This window comes from Stenella coeruleoalba (assembly GCF_951394435.1).
Source record: "Stenella coeruleoalba genome assembly, chromosome: X".
NCBI lineage: Eukaryota > Metazoa > Chordata > Mammalia > Artiodactyla > Delphinidae > Stenella > Stenella coeruleoalba.
In genome coordinates, this window is record NC_137152.1 from 97609788 (window position 1) to 97631274 (window position 21487).

Sequence of the window (21487 nt, forward strand, 5' to 3'; positions counted from 1 at the left end):
CACTATTTTGAATTACATTTTAGAATAGTCTGCTGGGCAATTAAATATTGTAATCATTAAATATTACATGTTTCCCCATGAGAGTCAGAAGAAACCATGTTCCTGTTAGGATCTTACCTCAGCTAGAAAGATCAAGCTCAATCACTCAAAAGGGGGTGAATCTAAAATATTACTTTCTTCATTCTTATTGACTATAATATAATCTCTGTGAGGTAACTTGGGAAGCCTGCTCTTATCACACTGAAGATGACAAGCTTAACTAGACATTCTTAATAGTAATTCACTGGTCATATATGTACTACAACGGAGTAATTATTTGAATGCTGTAAAGGAGAAGGTTTTTATAAACCTTTCTAAAATATAATCCTCAATTACTCAGCATGTATTCCATAGAGAAAAGAGGCTTCAGACTCAAAATACCAAGTTCAGACACAAAACAAAGACATGCCTAACTTTTCATATATCAGACGTTGAGACTATTTCCCCATCCCTAGATAAGAGTAATCCGATTTGAAAGCAGAACTGTTTTTTAGGCCCTTATACAATAACTTTGGTGGTCCAACATTTTCCCTCATTGATAGCCTCTCTTCCCCATTCCAATCTGCTGTAACATGTGTACATACACACACACACACACACACACACACACACACTTTGAAAAATTATGGGGTAACAACTGCTTCTGAGAAGGTGGAAATAAAGGTCCCCAATGATCAATTTACGCTACCTAGAAGCAGAACATGCATGGAAACTTCTGCTTAGGGTTCAGCCCTTGATGCGATCATGAACAACAAAAACCTGAATGCTGCCATTATAAACTATCCTGACGTAATGCACGTAAAGTACTTGCACAGAGCCTTGTACATAGTTGAGTACTCAATAAGTGTTAGCTATCATTATTACTGATACTATTATAAATATATAGCCTTGAAAAAGCCTAAAATATTATAACAGACAAACATGAGAATTTTCTAACCAATAGTAGAGAAAATATTATGGAACTTACTTTGTCTTTTATAAATAAACTTTATTGTAACATATATCTATATGGATAGATTAGACTTTTTTTTTTAATATGGGTTAATTCTTACTCCTACCCTAAGGTCTACATAAAAACAGAATAGCAGAATTCGAGTCCAGCCCACAGAACATCGAAGTGACCCTGAGGGATTAACAGGGATCAATGGACTGTATACACTTTATAATTGAGTAGTGTTGAAATGGAAAATAGAGGTAATTATCCCTCTCAACAAATACACACACACACACACACACACACACACACACACACACACACACACACACACACACACACACACACCCCTTTTTAGACTTTCAGATGTGCTCCCCTAAGTTTTGATAAACCTGTTACTCACCACAGCAAAGACAAAGTCCAGATACTTGATGCTGCTGCTGCTCAGCCTAAGTAGAGCAGTTTGAGGATGGCAGCTGCCAGTGAAGTTGGTTGTGTTGGGATTGATGTTAATAACCGAAGCAACCTTCAGGGGAAGAAGAGGGAGAGAGGTACAGATGAACCATAAAAATCTACAGCAAAACCTTATACTCTAATAAGACCAAGTTCGTGGAGAACAAAAAAATCCTTTTGTCTCCTAGATATGGATACTTAAGTGTTTGATACCTTACTTTCAAAGCTGGCCCAGGTCCTCAAGCTATGACTCAGAAGACTTTAAAAAAAAAAAAGGAAGACAACAGGAAAGCTTCCTCAAATAATGAGCCAAATGAAAACACATTTTTTAATGGAGCACAAGAGCCATCTGTCTAGCTTGTTTAAAATCCCAGGACTCTGAAAATGGGATTGGTTTGCTGGCACGCCCTCTGTAGCCCCAGTAGAGCACTGCAACCAGAAGTGCCATCGTACACCCCTACCTCTATCTGCCTATCTACCTATACCATTCAAGTCACCAAATAGCTGGAGAAACAGCTGCACTGTTCCACACCTAGTGTGGTTCAGGTAAAAGTGTGAAGGAGTTATATTTTAAACTAACTGAAATAAAGATCAACTGCTCGTATTCTGATCTACTGATGGCAAAAAAAATCTACACTCCGAAGAGTCCTTTAAACTACTAGGTTTCCTGCTGGCCAATACAACACCTTGACAGTGACATTAACTCTTCACGGTTATAATAACTCAAATTAATCAAAACTCTACAAGTCAACACAAATCTCTATTTAAAACTGCATCATTCTAATAACACTACTCTTGGGGTGAAGTCTGGACCCACTACATTTGAAAGGAGATACAGAAAGAATGTATCAATAAAAACAGGCAACTATACCTTATCATGAGTAATGTTCAGCTGCAGCCCCATGGTAGCCAGAAGACATGTCCCATTGCTATTTACAACTGAATAGGATCCAACCTCTGGCTTTTCCTTTGGAGAGGGTGTTGTAGTAGGAGATGGCACAGTGGTGGGAACGATGGGCAGCACTGTGGTTAAAGTTTTATCTTTATCACACAAAAACTCTGAAACAAAGGACAAAATAAATTTTTTAATTCATAAGGCCAGGGAAGAGCAAAATATTTCTCACAATAAAAGTCCAAAAGGGTTATATTTAGCGTAGAGAATATCTTAATAGTATTATTTTAAACTAAATGAGGCAGAGGTCCTCAAACTGCTGCTTCATATGCAGACAGTCTTAAGAGTTATGACATGGCAGACAGGCTCCAGACACATACAAATGCATTATCTACTCATGCGTGGCCACACACTCATCTTTTCATACCCTTAAGTCCCTTTGTTCCCCCAAAACTTCATCTGCCTCTGAGGTGAAAATCAGAGGTTTAAGTTTGAAAACAGTTTGCCTCTACCTAGGCCTGCCCTCTTCTTTTCCACATATAACCAGTATAAGGAAAGATACTGTTTTTAACTGAAAAAAGTTTAAAAATCATTGAAGAATTTAAATACAAATGAACCTTTTATTTCAACCTCTTCTTAGGAAGTGTTGGTAGTTTTCCAGAACTGGTGCACGAGAAATTATTGTATTGCCCATAAAGTCACATAAAAGTTACAAAATCAATTTATAAAAGTCAAGATTAGAACACAGAAATCCCATTTCTCAGCCTTCGTCTTGGATCTTCAAAAGCTGAAGAGCTGAGGATCAAATGCTATCTGAGGATTTGTTCAAACAAAGATTAGGTTTTATCCAGTGAAAACACTGCAGGTAGCACATTTTAAAAGACCATTCCACAACATGTACATCAGAAACTTAAAAGTGCAAGTTCCACAAGAATAAGAATTGCTGTTATTTATAAAAACTTTACAGTGCAGAGTAAGGTGTAAGTCTTAACATATAAATACTTTAAGATAACGACTTCAACTAAAGCTACCTGGTATACTCTAATCTTAAGTTAGGACCCAAGTATAGAAATATATATATTTTAAGTGCTCACCTTTTGTGCTCACTGTGCCATTTTGGACAAAAGCTTGTACATGAACATCCCAATAGTGCTGGACAACATCATTCTTTCCTAAGGTTAATAAACTATTGCATCTAAAGATGTCATTCAATGGAACTCTGAATGCCACATGGTCAGAAACAGTAAAAACTCCTGTAAAAGAAGATTAACAGTAGCTATTTCCAAGAAGGTAGGAGGAAAGTGATCATATAAATATACATTAGAATTTCATCTCTTCTGTCTGCCTGCCCCACCCCATTCCTGAAGTGACAAAAGACAAGGCCTGTTCAGGAACTGACAAATTCACTGTGGCTGAAACACAAGGAGTAAGAGGAAAGACGTGATGGGGATTAGGAAGGAAAGGTAAGTTGCAGGTGGTCACACTTTGAAGCATCTTCTATGATCTAAGGACAGGTTGGGCTTTATTTTGTTCGCAATAGCAGGTCAGCTTCAGTTTTTAAAGCTGGGAATAACAAATGTATCATTTATTTTAAGGAACATAGCAAAACTGCAGAGGTTAGGCAGAGCAGAAAACTTTTAAGGAAAGTCATTTAAGAGGGAAACTAGTTAGAAGGCCAATGAGCTGGTTAAGGGGAAAGGCGAGGAGGAGTTGCCTAAACCAAGATAGTGAGGGGCAGTAAGAAGAGAGTAAAGAGGCCAAATTGAAGACACAGAGCTAAGGTAGAATCAACAGGACTTAGTGATAAAACAAAGAAGAGAGATGGAATAATCAACGATTATTTTTGTGCTACTATCCCAAAGTAAGTTATAGTAACTAAAATGAGTTTTCGAAACCTTTTCCTGGATAGGATTTAAAGACTATTCCATTTCAGGAAAATTTCAGAATATGAAAGCAATAAGTTACCACCTTTCTGTGCAGAGTTATTATAATGCCTATATGGTGAAACTTCAAAAGACTATGATCACACTTATCCACCCAAATGGCTTAGCTTCTTTTGGAGAAGCAAGGAAGGAAGGTATTCAAGGCCCTTAATATAGGCTGCCTTCTGTGCCTCTCCGTCACATAGCAAGGCAGGACTTATGCGCCTTGGCACCCCCTAACGGCCAAAGGAAAAAAAATTTTAAACCAATGAACCAGAACATTTTTCTCCAAAACTGTTTCCCACTGTTAACATCAGTGAATAGATGTATGAACTAGCTGTATGTAGATAGGCCTCAAAAACAAAACGAGTGCAAAAACAAGCTGTAGACATACTGGAGTTACACTATAAATCTATGTCATTTTTAGGGCTTCCTTGGTGGCGCAGCAGTTGAGAAACTGCCTGCCAATGCAGGGGACATGGGTTCGATCCCTGGTCTGGGAGGATCCCACATGCTGCAGGGCAACTAGGCCCGTGCGCCACAACTACTGAGCCTGCGCTCTTGAGCCTGCGAGCCACAACTACTGAAGCCCGCACGCCTAGAGCCCGAGCTCCACCACCGCAATGAGAAGCCTGTGCACTGCAATGAAGAGTAGCCCCCGCTCACCACAACTAGAGAAAGCTGCACGCAGCAACAAAGACCCAATGCACCCAAAAATAAATAATAAATAAATTTATTTAAAAAAAGAAAAAAACATCATCAACAGTCTATTTAAGGAAACCATTTAAAAATCTCAAATAGTCGCAAATATTACACAGAAGCTAGCAATAAAAATTGCATCTTTCCCTGTTTAAAATAAAAGGGATGAGGGAATTCCCTGATGGTCTAGTGGTTACGACTCCATGCTTTCACTGCTGAGGGCACAGGTTCAATCCCTGGTCAGGGAACTAAGATCCCACAAGCTGCACGGCGTGGCCAAAAAAAATAAAATTAAAATAAATAAATAAATAAAGGGGGGAGAGACTGGCATTAACCTTTCAGAGTCCACAGTTTTTCCATCAAATCTGTCAAATTAAACCCCATCTGCTTTTACTGCCACCCCACTTGGTCTGGCTACTCATTACATCATCACTTGATTCCTATAACAGCCTCTTAAACTGGAATCTCTGCCTGTAGTCTCCTCACTTCCAATTAATCCTGCAGAACATTCTTTATAAACTACTGTCTCTGCTTTTGTTACATCATTCTCCTGCTTAAAAACCTAAAATGGTTCCCCAGTGCCTACCCCATCAAGCTATAAATGCCTTTCCTTGGCTTCCAAGGCCCCCTATAATTTAGACTCACTGCACCTAGCCAATTTGATTTTCCTTCTACTACACACACAGCCTCTACTTTAATCAGGCAGCTCTCCAATTACTGCTGTGCAGACTATGCTTCCCCCTGCTGGAAATATTCTGCTCAAAATTCTCCACTTATTCAAAATCTACCATTAGGCCGAGTTTCAGCTCAGGCCCTCCTTCTCTACACCAAGCTTTCTCACTCCTTCAATGCACGCTGACCTCTGCTCCTCATCAGGACCTCTTGTCCACAGGCATCCACTGATGGGCTCAGGGACTGTGTACCATATGCAGTTTACTCTGTACTTTGAGAGGGTCTAGAGCTTTCCTCACATTGTCAGAAAGATTTATGAACCCTCCATGCCCAAAACACAAACAATAACAAATTCACAAGGATCTCAATGCTTTCCAATTTATCCATGTAACTTGGGTAAACAACTTCACTTTGTCTCTCCAACTAGTTTTTAAGCTCGGTGAAAGTCAGGGGCAAATCCTAATACTAGTTCTGAAAGACAATATATGGCAGAAAGCTAAATACCAAGATACCCAATAATAAACTTTCTTTAGTTATCCTCTCAAGCGAAGATATCAGTAAAAAGAAAACTAGGATTTAATTTCCAAGTCTCAGTTAGTGATACCTCCCAAGTTTTACACGAGCTCATTCACTTCTGGATCTTTAAAGTATGATCTTTTGATATCCCATAAATCCAAATGAATCACTCATCCCCAAGTCCAGGAAACTAAAGCCCATCTACCTGTGCTTCTGGGGTCAGGATGAAATACTATCTGTGAGAAATGCTAAGCTACTACAAACACCGTGTTAATATCCCAATCTCAGTGGAGAGGGGAGAAAGGAGAGAATTATATCCCTAACAAGACTGAAATCTCTGGGGGCTTCCCTGGTGGCATAGTGGTTGAGAGTCCGCCTGCCGATGCAGGGGACACGGGTTCGTGCCCTGGTCTGGGAAGATCCCACATGCTGCGGAGCGGCTGGGCCCATGAGCCATGGCCGCTGAGCCTGTGCGTCCGCAACGGGAGAGGCCACAACAGTGAGAGGCCCGCGTAATGCAAAAAAAAAAAAAAAAAAAAAAAAAAGAAAGACTGAAATCTCCATTATCCATGCCTTCAAAATATTTTAACACACATTTCAGTTCTAGTAGTCACAACAACGGCCTAATTCCCAATGCCTTCCCAAGTTCATTTTGACCTAAAATTCTCTCAAAATAGCAGCAAATGTTGATTTCAGTCATCTTACATTTTTTAAAAACTTTTTTCCCTTACCTTTTTTACTTTTCAGCCAAAATCCTACCTAAATGGTAAAAAAGATTTGAAGATGAACTATTTCTGCTGGTCTCAGGTTACTAAACTTGTACACATTTAAAATAGTTGCAGCTCTATTTACAATAGCCCAGAGATGGAAACAACCTAAGTGCCCATCATCAGATGAATGGATAAAGAAGATGTGGCACATATATACAATGGAATATTACTCAGCCATAAAAAGAAACGAAATTGAGCTATTTTTAATGAGGTGGATAGACCTAGAGTCTGTCAAACAGAGTGAAGTAAGTCAGAAAGAGAAAGACAAATACCGTATGCTAACACATATATATGGAATTTAAGAAAAAAAATGTCATGAAGAACCTAGGCGTAAGACAGGAATAAAGACACAGACCTACTGGAGAACGGACTTGAGGATATGGGGAGGGGGAAGGGTGAGCTGTGACAAAGCGAGAGAGAGGCATAGACATATATACACTACCAAACGTAAGGTAGATAGCTAGTGGGAAGCAGCCGCATAGCACAGGAAGATCAGCTCGGATGCTTTGTGACTGCCTGGAGGGGTGGGATAGGGAGGGTGGGAGGGAGGGAGACGCCAGAGGGAAGAGATATGGGAACATATGTACATGTATAACCGATTCACTTTGTTATAAAGCAGAAACTAACACACCATTGTAAAGCAATTATACCCCAATAAAGATGTTAAAAAGAAAAAAATAAAAAATAAAATAAAATAAAATAGTTAATAGTAAAGGATTTTCTCATTCATTCAACATTTGTTGAATGCCCACTATTGAATGAAATAAATAATAGTAGTTAAGTGCATGGACTCTGTAAGCTCAACACACTTTGGTTCAAACACCAGCTCATGCACTTACTAGCTTGTGTGACCTTTGGGAAAGACATCTAATCTCATCAAGCCTCATTCCCTTTACCTGTAAAATTGAGATAACATCTACTTCCCAGGGTTGCTGTTAAAGATTAAGTGAGATGCTGCTGGCAACACACTTAGGATACTATTGATACATGGTACATAGTAAAGCACCAAGCAATGACAGCAAATATCCTTACTGTGTCCAACACTATGCCATGCAAGGGAATACAAAGACATGATGTTTCCATTACAAACAGGAGGACAGACTTGCATAAGGATGGCTTTTAAATTATTTACATTTCTTTTTATTATTAATCAAGAGCAAGAGAACACAACACAATCCAATTCTTAAGGTTACCTTTTTCTTTCGCATCAGGAAATGTTGTGTTATCATTCGTGTTGTAGGAAAATGAGATACTGTCGATTGAATAAAAAGACTTCTCCTCTGTAAAATTCGCAATCCAGGAAAAACCAGATCCAAACTGCACTGCGATTTTGGGACCATTCTGGTCATCCCCACAAGAGCTTCCACTGTACGTTGCAGGACCAAGGTCTGAAATGGTTACAGTTTTCTAAAAGAAAAAAAAATCTGGGAGTTAGGCCCAAACAGGCAGCAATGAGCACAAGCATTTCCAAGTGGGTTGCCACTGCAGTTGACTTCACACCCCCCGTGGCCAGCCTGGCCCGTCTGTGCTGACCAGTCTCATTCAGCTACACACCAGTCCCTCTGGACAAATCCATGCAAGTCTAAAAGGAAAAGGAAAACCGACCTGAACCTCTGTTATTAAGTTGATTTTTTAAAAAAATCAGATTGTAAGTAGGCAGGACCTTAACCAAAAGAAATAAGAAGGCAAAAAGGATTGAGAGGATACCCCACCCCCCCAAAGGAGACTTTAATAGCAAGCTATTAAAAAAAGGACAAGCTTTGATGTTAGTACATGTTACAAACACGATAGAAGTAGTTAGACCATACAGAAACACCATACAGTCTTCAGATTATTTGCCCTTAACCAACTCCAAAAAACCTCTGAAGAACTGATGAATTAAAATATTCATTCCTAAATAAATAAATAAAATAAAAAATATTCATTCCAACACTAAATAGAATACCTTCAAGTGTACATGCTAAAATAGCTCCACAGAATTTACACGTTAAGTCAGTTAACATATGAAATCTTATTTGTATAAATGAATACAAAGGCTAAAAAAAGAGTAGAAGTAAATTCCTACTATAAAACTCAAAGACAAATAAAAATACTTACATTATGTTTGTCTGTGGTCTCATAGCGTATTGTGAAATTCATCTGCCATTTTGCATAAAGGCAAGTGGCGTTTTCTGAATCTCTCAAATTAAGTTCCAATGCATAAGACGAGACAGCTCCTAGATTAAAAAGAGTAAGATTTTTAAATTGGACTACAAAAACATACATAAAATAAAAACAAGCTCTATCCAGCACTGAAGTTCAACCAGCTCTAAAATGAAACAAAGTATTTTTAATATATATGGTAACTTGGTGATTATCTTTTTATCGAAATCCTGTTGATAAAGTTAGCAATACCCCTTCCCCAAAAAGTTTACTCAACATAGGATGCTCAGGTAATGGCACAGACTGGTGACGTTTGCCTTTTACCTCCTAATAATCGTTTCCACACTCTGTGCTTTGCTAGTTTTGTTTTGGGCAATTATAGTTTACTTGTTAGGACTTTTGTTTTTTAAGGTAAATGAGGTGAAGGGGAAGCGTGGGAGGGGTGTTAAACTCCTGCTTTTCTCAAATCAGCTGGTGGAACTTTCTCTACATAAATAATGATAGATCTGATTTCTGTGGTCTTGCTGCTTTAAATCCTGTCACAAGCTATGTGACCTATGACACTTAGAAGTCTTGGCAAACTATTTTATTCCAACGTGAAAAAATGATGATGTGGGCCAGGGCTAAGCGTGTGTACCATATGACCAAAGGAACAGTACTGCAAAGGCTGTTAGATCCATAAGCAAAAGGTTAATTTTTATAAATGCAGCGTTCATCATTTTTGTTTCATAATAAAATCCAATTGATTAGAAAGCCTAATTAATCTTTTGACATGGGACTTCCCTGGTGGCGCAGTGGTTCAGAAATCCACCTGCCAATGCAGGGGACATGGGTTTGAGCCCTGGTCCAGGAAGATCCCACATGCCACGGAGCAACTATGCCTGTGCGCCACAACTACTGAGCCTGCGCTCTAGAGCCGGCAAACCACAACTACTGAGCCCGTGCTCCGCAACAGGAGAAGCCACCGCAATAAGAAGCCCATGCACCACAAGGAAGAGTAGCCCCCTCTCGCCGCAACTAGAGAAAGCCCGCGCGCAGCAATGAAGACTCAACACAGCCAAAACTAATAAGTAAATAAATTAATTGATTAATTAAAAAAAAATCTTTTGACACGGACTTAAAGTCCCTTCCTACATTCTCAACCTGCTACCTCTCTTTTAGCAGAGAAACCTTTCAGGGACAAAAGAGCCTTGGGACTTTTCAGCTAACTTGACTCTGATCTTCTACACTAGGTTAAACATGGGGACATTACCTATTGCACTGAAGAGCCCAAGGACTCAAAATACGATACGCCAGCACACTTACCAGCAGCAGAAATGATGGGCCATCATCTAAGGATTTTCTTCACTGTCTCACACATATACCCAAGGGGTGAGCTGTTTCCTGTTAAGATAGCTGCATAGCCTTGAATGATACCTGAGCACACCAGCGTCACCTACAAGTGGGGACATGCTATAGACTACAGAGAATAAAGTCCTAAGAGGAATACCAAGAAGGCATGCCTCAGCAACAGCTTTCAAGCTGTACACAAAGCTCCCGTCATGCTCTGCATGCTCTGGAGACCGGGCTGCCTCACCAAGCCTGAATCTGATATGCTAAAGCTTGTGGTTGCTGACAATGCCTAAATGTATTGGCTAAGGCCCCAATAAGACCTTGTGAGGCCCAAGTAGGTTTTACAGGCTTTCTTTTCTCAGAACAATCTGGAATGGAGCTGGCATCACTGATCCAAGGCTACCCTGCAGTGGTGTTGAGAACTGCAGCTTAGAATTCTTCTAATCACCTGGAGGCCTGCTTTCCATACACAATCTCTCTTGGTCTTGTTTAAAGTCCCTCGTTTTAACATATTCTCCTTGTGAATATTCAAAGCATTCAAAACTATCAGAAACAACCAAGAAAAGCCTGGCACGTATTAATCATTTTCTTTCCAAAGATATTAGAGTAACAAACAAAACAGTGTAAAACAATGATTAGTATCAACGTGTGCTGGGGTGGAGAACTCCACGCTATGGAGCAGAAGGCACAGGTTGTGGTTCACATTTGCCACTACATTAATATCAAAACAGCCTATCTGCCAACCCATAAATGAGAACTGAGAAATGCTCTGAGGGTCCAAAACATTCTGTTCTCATGCCTTCATAGTCCTTGTCGCTGTGAGAGCTATGCCTTCACAGGGCTTCCTTGGCATCCCAGTCTACATCTCCAGCTGCGCAGGAGCCACTTTTACTCAATGCCTATCACCTCAAACTCAACAATTCCACAATGAAAATCTACTCTTCGACTTCCTCCAATTGGAGCCCGCCTTCTCAGCCTCACTGGCTTGAAAGGAAAGGCAGGACACTCAGGCTCAAAAGGTTTTGGGAATTAGCTTCTACTTCATTCTCTTTGTTAAGTCCTATTGATTTTTTTCCCTTCAAATCCCCTCTGAAATCCAATCCCTTGCCTTTTATTTCTTTTTTTTTTTTTTTTTTTTGCGGTACGCGGGCCTCTCACTGCTGTGGTCTCTCCTGTCGCGGAGCACAGGCCCCGGACGCGCAGGCTCAGCGGCCATGGCTCATGGGCCCAGCCGCTCCGCGGCATGTGGGATCTTCCCAGACCGGGGCACGAACCCGTGTCCCCTGCATCGGCAGGCGGACTCTCAACCACTGCGCCACCAGGGAAGGCCCCTTGCCTTTTATTTCTATTCCAACTCCACCACCACACCCCTAACTTACTATAGATACCTCCTAGCTACCCCTAGAACTGCTGTCAGATTAATGGTCCTTAAATACCTCTTCCTGGGGCTTCCCTGGTGGCGCAGTGGTTAAGAATCCGCCTGCCAATGCAGGGGACAGGGGTTCGAGCCCTAGTCCGGGAAGATCCCACATGCCACGAAGCAACTAAGCCCATGCGCCACAACTACTGAGCCTGTGCTCTAGAGCCCACGAGCCACAACTACTGAGATCTGCGTGCCTGGAGCCTGTGCTCCACAACAAGAGAGGCCACTGCAATGAGAAGCCTGAGCATCGCAACGAACCGCAACTAGAGAAAGCCTGCGCATAGCAACGAAGACCCAACATAGCCAAAAATAAATAAAATAAAAACTTTTTTTTAAATTAAATACCTCTTCTCTCAGGATACTTTCTTGATCAAAACCTTTTACTGGCTCCAAAATTCCCACATTAAATTTAAATTCCTCTGCCTGACTTTCAAAGTAATCTTTAATCTTGTCCCAACCTATTCGTTCAACTTCTCTCAAGCCATGTTCCCAGAACACACCCTTTAATTTGCCTGAACTTGTTCCACTGGTCCCATTCGCCATGCTCTAGTCAACCTCCCAGGCTTCTACTGCTCCTAACATTTGAAATCTACTTGTTCACCTCAGGAGGGATTTCACTCTTTCTCGCGGTCCCAAAATCTGAAACACCCGCCACCCTGCCTTTTTGTTACAATTTCTGGCAAATATCCCCACCCACTACAACAGCTGAAAATGTTAGATACTTGCTTTCCCAGCCTCCCTTGTGGTAAGGATGGCACTTACTTATACTAGGCTCCACCCAGCAAAGGCATCCACCCCAGATTCTGAATAAGAGGGCGGTGAAATGCAGCCAAGAAGGGAACTATCACACTCAGATGGAAGTAGCTACAGCAGGATCAGGGTCCCAGGCAACAAGGCCAGAACAGCTAATGGCAGTGGCCAGCAGTGCAAGCTGCAGGTTAATGCTTGGTGATGGCAGTGCAGTTCAGTGGCATGTGTTAGGGTACTGAACTAGGCTTTGGGGTATATAGTCAAGAGCTCCAGTAATTCTGAGTTACCTAATGAACATTTTTTTATAAAGTAAAAATTTACTGATGTGTTACATACAGAAAAGTACACAGCATACATTCGGAAGGGATTTAAAGTGCACAAAGTATACAGCTCAAAGAATTTTCACAAACTGAACCCGCCTGTGTCAGGAAACATTGTGTCAGGAACATTCCAAGTACTCCTCAAAGTCCCCCGGTTCCCCCTTCCAGTTACGATTTCCCTCCCAAGGGCAGCTGCCATCCTGTCTTCTAACAGTATAGTTTACTTTTGCCTGTTTTTCAACTTGGTGTAAATGAAATCATTCACTATGCTCTCTTTTGTATCTGGCTTCTTTCACTCAATATTATGTCTGTGAGATTCACCCATGCTGTTGTGTGTAACTGCAGTTTGTCATTTCTCTCTGTGTATAGTCTTCTTTCACTACTTGTCTATGCTACTGCTGATGGGCATTTGGATAGTTTCCAGTTTGGTTCTATTACAAATGGACACATTGGTGAACACAGGTGAACACAGGTGTATGTGTGTCTATTGGGTATGTGTCTAGGAATGAAATTGCAGGGTCAGAGGGTTTGCACATGTCCCAATATCTTTTTAATAAATTCCTTTTCTGCTTAAAAAAAAAACAGTGAGATTTTATTTGTTTCTTACAATTAAGAACCCAAACTGATATGCTGTCCACTTTTCAGCAGCCATTTTCCCCATAAAGATTTCCTTGACTACAAAAGCCCTCAAGGAGCAGTCATAGTGCATAGCCCCACACCTGAGTGTATTTTACACTATCATGAATTATTCATTTATTTTATGCCTGTAAATCCTGTCTCCCCTACAGTCATAAGCTCCAAAACAACAGTTTTCAACTGTTACTTCGCAACAAACTGATGTGCCATGGTAAGTTATAGTATACAGCAAGTAATTTGTTAACTAATAAAAAAGTAACAAAGTCCATGAATGAATGATATACATGGATAGATTCAAGATTCCCTTTTCATAAGGTCTCTGCCACTCATTTGAATTTCAATATGCTCCCTTAAACAGATGATCTTATCTATGCCACAGCCCCCAGGCGTGTGTCTTTTATATGAATGTCATCCATCACAAGTGTCATGGTGGGAGAGACCATGTTTATTACTTCCCTCTATCTCCTATCATTCCTAGCAGTGCAGAATACGTATTAGATTCTCAATAAATACTGATTGATTAGATCAAGGTGAAAATACCATGCAATAACGACCCAGAACACAGCTTAATCTAATTACAGGAAGAGCCTTTAGCTCTTCCAAATCATGAACCCAACCTATCAGGCTTCTGGGTACTCCCTCAACCCCCATGTCCATTTTTTGCAATAAATTTTGACATGGATTTCAAGCTAGGAATAATCCTTTTCCCAGAAGTTAAGTTTATAGTTGAAACATTTACACTTTGGTAAAAAAATCTTCAGCAAGCCATTTCCATCCTTATTGAAGTGTTTGAGTTTCAAATAGCCAAACCATTTTTGTCTAAAAGGCTTTGACATTAAAAAACCACAGCTGAATATATCCTAGAGTGTGTAATTATAGAGCTGACAGTTTATTCTCCAAAGAGAAGAAAAAGGCAAAATCAACTTTCTCAAATTCAAATATCCTCTTAATCTTGTTTCCAAAGAGATCATTTATAGGTTCTTTTAGAACTCAGAACAAACTCTGTTCTCCAAGCATGGCACACTGCAAAAAGTGGCTAGGTTTTTATAAGTCTATTTGACCCAAAGTGTAGTTGAAAAACATACATTTGTAAATAATATGGGGGTGGGGTGGGAACATAACACTAGTGGTAAAACAAAACCAATAAAAAACAATGATCTAAGAGGCAATATAATGGGACGATTAGGAGTCCCATCACTGGCATTGAAGAGCTAGAATTCAAATCAGGCAGTCCAATTTACTAGCTGTGAGACTCTGGGCAAGTTAACCTTGCTAAGAATTGTAGTGTGTACTTCACTTCTCCAATACATTCTTTGAAAGCATGAAAGCCCTTCAGAGCTAAGAGAACTTTGCCAAGCAAGTTAGAGATTCCAGCTTAAAAGTTTCCCTTCTAGGGGCTTCCCTGGTGGCGCAGTGGTTGAGAGTCCGCCTGCCGATGCAGGGGACACGGGTTCGTGCCCCGGTCCGGGAGGATCCCACATGCCGCGGAGCAGCTGGGCCCATGAGCCATGGACGCTGGGCCTGCGCGTCCGGAGCCTGTGCTCCACGATGGGAGATGCCACAGCAGGGAGAGGCCCGCGTACCGCAAAAAAAGAAAAGTTTCCCTTCTAGTAAACACAGCACCTAAAGGGATCCTTCCCTAATTTTAGGTATGTCTACTTTCATCATACTTAGTTATGGACTCTTGTCCTCAAACTCATCAATTCAGAATGAGGTTGAGCCAAGGGTCTTAAAAACAAAACAAGCCAAAAAAAAAAAAATCAGGACATAGGCAACAATATCTATTTACTCTTTCTTTTCAACTCATAGGTCTGTTAAGTCAAATTGACTGTTCCTCAATTCCTAATATAAGTACGATTACCGTTTCGGTTTCTGATACTCTGGATTTCTGGTAAATCTCTTAAAAACTAAAAGTAATAATAGATTTTAAGCTATGAAATAATTTTTTTAAGGTCAGAGAGTGGGTAAGGAAATAAGACTCAACACCATTCAACTAATGGAAAGGGCTTATTGCTGAGTGCTGTTTGGCAGACCTCCAGAATTCTTTTGCAATGCACAGCAGGATACCAACAAGTACTTATAAAGTACACTTTTGGATCTGATGGGATCTCTGATCATTTTAATCTGAAATTATGATTGGAATGCTTTTGTCACTACAGGAGGAAGAGCAGTCTTCCTGCGCCATGGAGCACTGAAGTCAGATGTGAATATCTATAAATCCTATCAGATGTGATAACCAACGACTAATGGATGAATAATAAGCCTGTCCTTTCAAGTATCTTTATTAAAGCTAGAATAATTTCAGCAGAAACTTGAAATCAAAGTTGTCAGTGGTAAGGCTACAGAAAAATCTCAGTGCTTACTTTCTTGCTTTTTGATCACCTCCAAAAGATAGAGATTGGTTCTTTGTGGAAGCCTTATTCTCCTTTTCACCTAGGACTTCCTAGCTCCCCAGGTAAACCTCCACTACTATGTAGGTGTATGTGAAGGGGTACAGGTAAGATACTAGCATTATTGTATGGGATTATAGTTTAATAAGTTGCTATCTGTACTGCTTAGCACTGATCTTGAAGTTGTCCAACGGAAAACACACACAAAATATCTTCCAAGACCTAATTTAAGGTTCACAGAAGAAAAAGGAGACTGAGTTGGTCTAGTTCACTGTCATATCCCCAGTGCCCATCAATGAAGACCCTCAACAAAAATTTACTGAGAGGTAACCATGTGCCACCTGGCCCTGTGCTAGGGAGGCAATGGGAAGTAACAGTACAGAAGACAGTCTCCACTCTCAGAGACTAAGACCACAGGGGAGACTTGACTATTACTGGGGGAAAAAAAGTGGAAAATAGGCTAGCCTAATAACCTAAGAGTTTGGGAAAGACAAGATTTACTCCTATTCCTCCAAATAAGTCACCTGGCTGGCCTCCTTCCAACACTCAGGTCTCTGCTCAAATGTCAGCCAACAGTGAAGGCCTTCTGACCACAAAATGTCAAGGAGGGTCAACCCCACCACCCACTCCCTATCGTCTGCTCTTCTTCCTCATTACCTGCCTCATTTTCTTCACAGTGCTTATCACTGAAATTCTATTATTTACCTGTTGGGCTGTCTTCCCCCACTAAAATGTAAGCTCCGTGAGAGCAGGAACCTGATCTGTCTTCTCCACTGCTCTATCTATCCCTTTCACCTAGTGGCTGGTACACAAAAGTCATTCCTTAAACAACTGTGGAAAGGAGGGACTCCTACCAGTGAAGTACACACTCAGGACACTTATATCAGGTTTTTTTCCCACCCAGAAAAGCCTCAACCCTATAAAAACCAGACGTCAGACTAGTTACAGCAATCAATAACCACAGAAATCTGAAATCTATGTCACAAAGGGAACATAAGCAGTGATGCTACGAAAAGTTTTTCATCCACTACTCTCTTTGTAATGCTTCTATACAGCTTTTCTTCATAAAGGTCTCTAGTCAGTTATAGTTCATTCAAATAAATACCAGCATAACAATCTCTGTGAAAAAGACAAATACATAAGCTCTGAGAATTCTTTTCTATATTTACTCTAGAGCAACTATTTTTAAAAGCTACCTGCTGCAGCTGGGATAGTGTTATAAAGTTACAAAGTGAAAACGGCCCAGCTGGAAGCGAATGAGACCATAAATTCAGAACAGATCCTCCTTCGTTGGTACCCTCTGCAGTAGTCAGGAACAGCATGAAATTCATAGCAGGTACTTTACAAATATTTCTTGACTTTTCAAAAAACTATTCTTGGTATCCATTTTGATATATAAAAGTAACATGCAAAACCCACCACGCAACTGAAGAATTGCTAAATTCTTAAGGAAAAAAAGAACACATGGAAGGAGTTTTGAGCTCCACATTGAACCAATAGCTGGGAGCACAAGCAGCTGTAGAGAAAAGGGAGTTTCCATTTCATCCCGGTACCTCTGAAAAATCTGACCTACCTACATTATTAACTTTTACTTCTCCAAACCCTGTTCTGAACTTGAAAGTGGAGGGAATCAATCTTGGAAATCTTCCAAGAGAATGAATCTAGTTAGTCCCAATCAATAAATGGCAAACTATCAGATGAGCTGATGGGTTCTTTTATGTGCTTCTTTTTGCCTGTTTATTTTCTGCAATGAGCAAGCACTGCTTTTGTAAAAACAAAACAAAAAAAAGCTTTCATTAAAAAAAAATTTAATGACATGAAAGCCAACAAGACAATGATTATTTTTTTTCACTTTCTCTAAACAATAACAGTGTTGTTTGTGCAGATCCAATTGGCAGTGAACTACTGATTACCAGATGCCTTGGTCAGATGTGTTCTAGTCAGTGATAAGGTGCTTTTCGTTGTAAACAATCCTCTCTTAGGGTCGCTTGGCCCTCACTGAGTACTTCACAGGGGAGTTAAGGCTTCGAACTGTGTTTGAGCAAAGCCTCTGTGGCCCACTTTCAAGAAGGGCTACAGAAGAGTTTCCTGCACTGTGTGCACAGCTGGACCCTCTTTTGGCATCAGGACCCCTTTACTCTATCTACTGAAGAACTCAAAGAGCTTTGGTTTATGTGAGTTACATCTATTGGTATTTGCTGTACTAGAAATTAAAACTAAGAAGTGAATAAAACACATCAGACCCATGAGAGTGGTGATGTCATCACACATTCATTCTATAGCCTCATGGAAAACTCCACTGTACTGATGAGAGGATGAAAGTGAAAAAGACAAATGTCTTAATATTATTCTAGAAATAGTTTTGATCTGACAGAACCCCCTCCCCCGGAAAGATCCTTGAGAATCACTAGATTAGATCATCAAGACCCCTTCCAACGCCATGGATCTGGAGCGAGATTTCTCATCTTTTGGCACTACTGACGTTTTGAGGTGGATAATACTTTGACGGGGGTGGGGGAGTGCTGTCCTGTGCATTGTGGGATGTTTAGAAGCACCCCTGGCCTCTTCCCACTAGATGCCAAAAGCAATCCCCAATTGTGACAACCAAAAATGTCTCCAGATATTGCCAAATGTCCCCTGGTTGAGAATCCACCATTCCAGGGTGTTGATTTTATTCTACTGAAATGTGAATTACAAAATGTGCACCTCTCACTGCCTTCTCAAGCCCCTAATATATCTACTTCCTCTCTACTCCCATCTGGATCTATTCCTTCTGATCTTTTATTAGGTCACAAACAGCAAGAGTCAGTGGTAGCAACAAGCACAGGATTTATCAGTTCAGGAAGAGATATTCTGGTCAAAGTTCACCTTTCAGGCATTAAAAGGCCTCAGGGACCCAATGCTTGGGGGTGGGGTGCATCATAGCACCATCAGCCAACATTCAGCCAGTCATTCTTAAGACCTGGTAACAACCCAATCCTTAGGAAATTACCTACCCTCCTCCTCCTCCGAAAACGAGGTAATAGGCCAGTTGTGTGAGAGGGAAGAAGAAATGTAGCTTCTGAAGGCAAAGAGGCAGTATACAAGACTCAGATATAGCATCCCTCTAAAACCTCAACATCTGGGGACATTTTTGTCAGGGTCTAGCTGGGAGGAAGTAACAAAACTGGTAAAAAAAAAAAAAAAAAAAAAAGGAAGAAGAAAAAAACCCCACGATGTCTTCAGCACCTCCACGTCAGACATCCACTCCCCACCAAAGTTCCTACTCATCCCTTTTAGTCTCCAGAGGTTGGGTCCAAGTTTTCTCCCCTGGAAACTGCCCCAGCCACCTTAGATCCCTTCCCCATCAAAACCCCAAGTACCAAACTCCAATCCATCATCATTCTTCACCTCTTTAATCACCCTTCCTCCACAGCGTCAAATTCCTACCCCCCACCACCCAAGCCTCTCACTGCCTCTCAGAATCTACTCGTATCTGTTCCCCCCACTTACCCCAAGCTTTTCTCCACGCAGGCAGTCTCTTCCCTCAGTTTTCTCTCCCGCCCCACAGTTTTCCACCATCTTCAAAACTCTTGCCTGATACTAGGACCAAGATTCTAAATGTCTATGACACCCAGAATCTGCACGTACCGCCCTCCTATGCTCATCACTCCTTAGTATCTCCCCCAAGTTACTCTTTCTAACCCGAGGTGCTCCACTCCTCTCTCTTCCCTACCTACTCCCTCGGCGTCCACCCCCCCCCCCTTACTTGCCCCGTTATGGGCCCTTCTCCCCTGCCATCCCTCGGTCGGGCCTTCTCTAGGTCATCGCTCGTCACCTCGGGCCAAGCGCCGAGGCCCAGTGTCAGTCGTTCAGCTTCTCAACCCCCTCTCCCCGGACCAGTCTTTCAGGTTGTGGCCTCTGAACTGGGCGCCCCGGGCCCAGGCTCAGGGACTAAGCAGGAGGGCCCGACAACTCACCCAGGACGAGGCAGAGCAGAAGGAGCCCGGATCCCGGAACCGGGGCGAGGCGGAAGCACACCATGATCCCGCAGGGCAGGCTGCTGCGGCGAGAAGTGCAGCGACAGCAGAGAAAAGCCTCGCGGAACCGGGTCAAGAGCGCCGCTGACCACCGACCACAACGCTGCAAAACCCAGGACTCGGCGCTTCAGCACCGGTCATAAGACCAGGGGCGGGACTCTTTCTTGCCTTCAGCCAGTCACCGCGCTTGAAGGCGGCCAGAGGGGTGGTGATGCATGGCCCGGTGGGCGGGGTGACCACGCCCTGGCTTTTTGGTTCACACTCACTCTTGCGCTCCTAGGAGATGGGTGCGGACGGCCGTTTCTAAGGCTAAAGAGAAACGAACTTTTTTGGGGGGGGCAGGGGGGCTAGATGGCAGAGATTATTTCAGTTCCGACTCCTTGAGGAAGGAGAGAATACTTTTGCTGGAGTAAAAATGGTTGCTAGGCATCGCAACGGAATACCTACAAAAATAATACATGATTATTCTCCAAACACTGATGCCCATGCAGTTCATGTCATTAAAAGGACAAGGGAGCTAGAGGGTGATACAGAGTCACTGAACGCCAGAGCAGGGCTTGGCCTTGAAGTTCACCTAGTTACAACACCCTGTTTTTCAGATGGGGAAACTGAACTCAGAAAGAGGAAGAGTCTTATTTAAATATAGAAAGAAAGAAAATGAGAAAGAAAGAAATAAAATAGAAGGACAAAGGGAAAAAAACAAAGATCATCCATGTTCCTACTACACAGAAAGACACTGTTATCTATCTATCTGTCCATCCTTCAGGTTGTTTTTCCTCTGCCTATACACATGTAAATATTCTTTAATTAGAATTCATACTAAACATACTACTTGGTATAGTTGACAGTTGGACGGATGAAACCTGAAATATTCAACAAACGAAAGCATTCAAAAACTATAAAAATCTCAAGTTGGGATAAAGCACTGATTCTCAAATATTAGTTTCCAAAAGAATTATATGGGGATTTTTAATAACATATTAACTCCTCAACCTCATTCCCCAGAGATTCTGAAACAGTAGATCTTTGGCAGTCCTAGGAATCTGTTTTTATTTTTTTAACAGGAACCCCAAGTAATTCTGATTCCTATGGTCCCCAGACTACATTTTGAGCAACACTAAAATAGAGCTTCAAAATCACCTAGTCCAGGAGATCTTAATCTGGTTCCAATGGATGAACTTGGGGTCGGGGGGTGTCTGTGAATCCCCAAAAATTACATGCAAGGTTTCTGTATGTGTATTTTTCTGGGGAAGTTTATAACTTTTACTGGTTCTTAAGTGGGACCTGTGACTCCTCACCCTAACACCCGCCCCTGCTCAAATATTAATATCTAGCCCCCACTGTCTTTTGCTTTAATGTGATTAATTCCTGAAAGTGAGAACACTTAGCAATGAATGTGTTCTGTCATGGGTGAAACTGAGTCATGAGCAAGTGACTTCCTCTAAGAGGGACTGACATACACTACAGTATTAGGCACTGCCTTTAGCAAAACAAGGTCATTTGACTGCCCCACCATCAATAAGCCTAGGCAACAGCTATGTCCTGAAGAACCCACAACTGAGTTGAGCACTCAGAAGT

At 41.4% G+C, this 21487-nt stretch overlaps 1 protein-coding gene across 3 annotated transcripts in view; it reads right to left on the reverse strand.

The window, feature by feature from the left end:
• The window catches only part of LAMP2 (lysosomal associated membrane protein 2), a 37842-nt gene extending 17801 nt beyond the window's left edge, over nucleotides 1–20041 (reverse strand). For 2 of the 3 annotated variants that reach the window (XM_079910121.1, XM_079910119.1), the window contains exons 1-6: nucleotides 19850–20006; nucleotides 8995–9113; nucleotides 8091–8304; nucleotides 3413–3571; nucleotides 2298–2485; nucleotides 1377–1499 (exon numbers count right to left, since the gene is read on the reverse strand). In XM_079910121.1, coding sequence (XP_079766247.1) covers nucleotides 1377–1499; nucleotides 2298–2485; nucleotides 3413–3571; nucleotides 8091–8304; nucleotides 8995–9113; nucleotides 19850–19913 — 867 coding nt within the window. In that variant the 5' untranslated portion in view covers nucleotides 19914–20006. Of the gene's footprint in view, nucleotides 1–1376; nucleotides 1500–2297; nucleotides 2486–3412; nucleotides 3572–8090; nucleotides 8305–8994; nucleotides 9114–19849 lie in introns of all 3 variants that reach the window. The other variant, XM_079910120.1, reaches the window with a different exon arrangement.
• Nucleotides 20042–21487: the final 1446 nt, after the last annotated feature.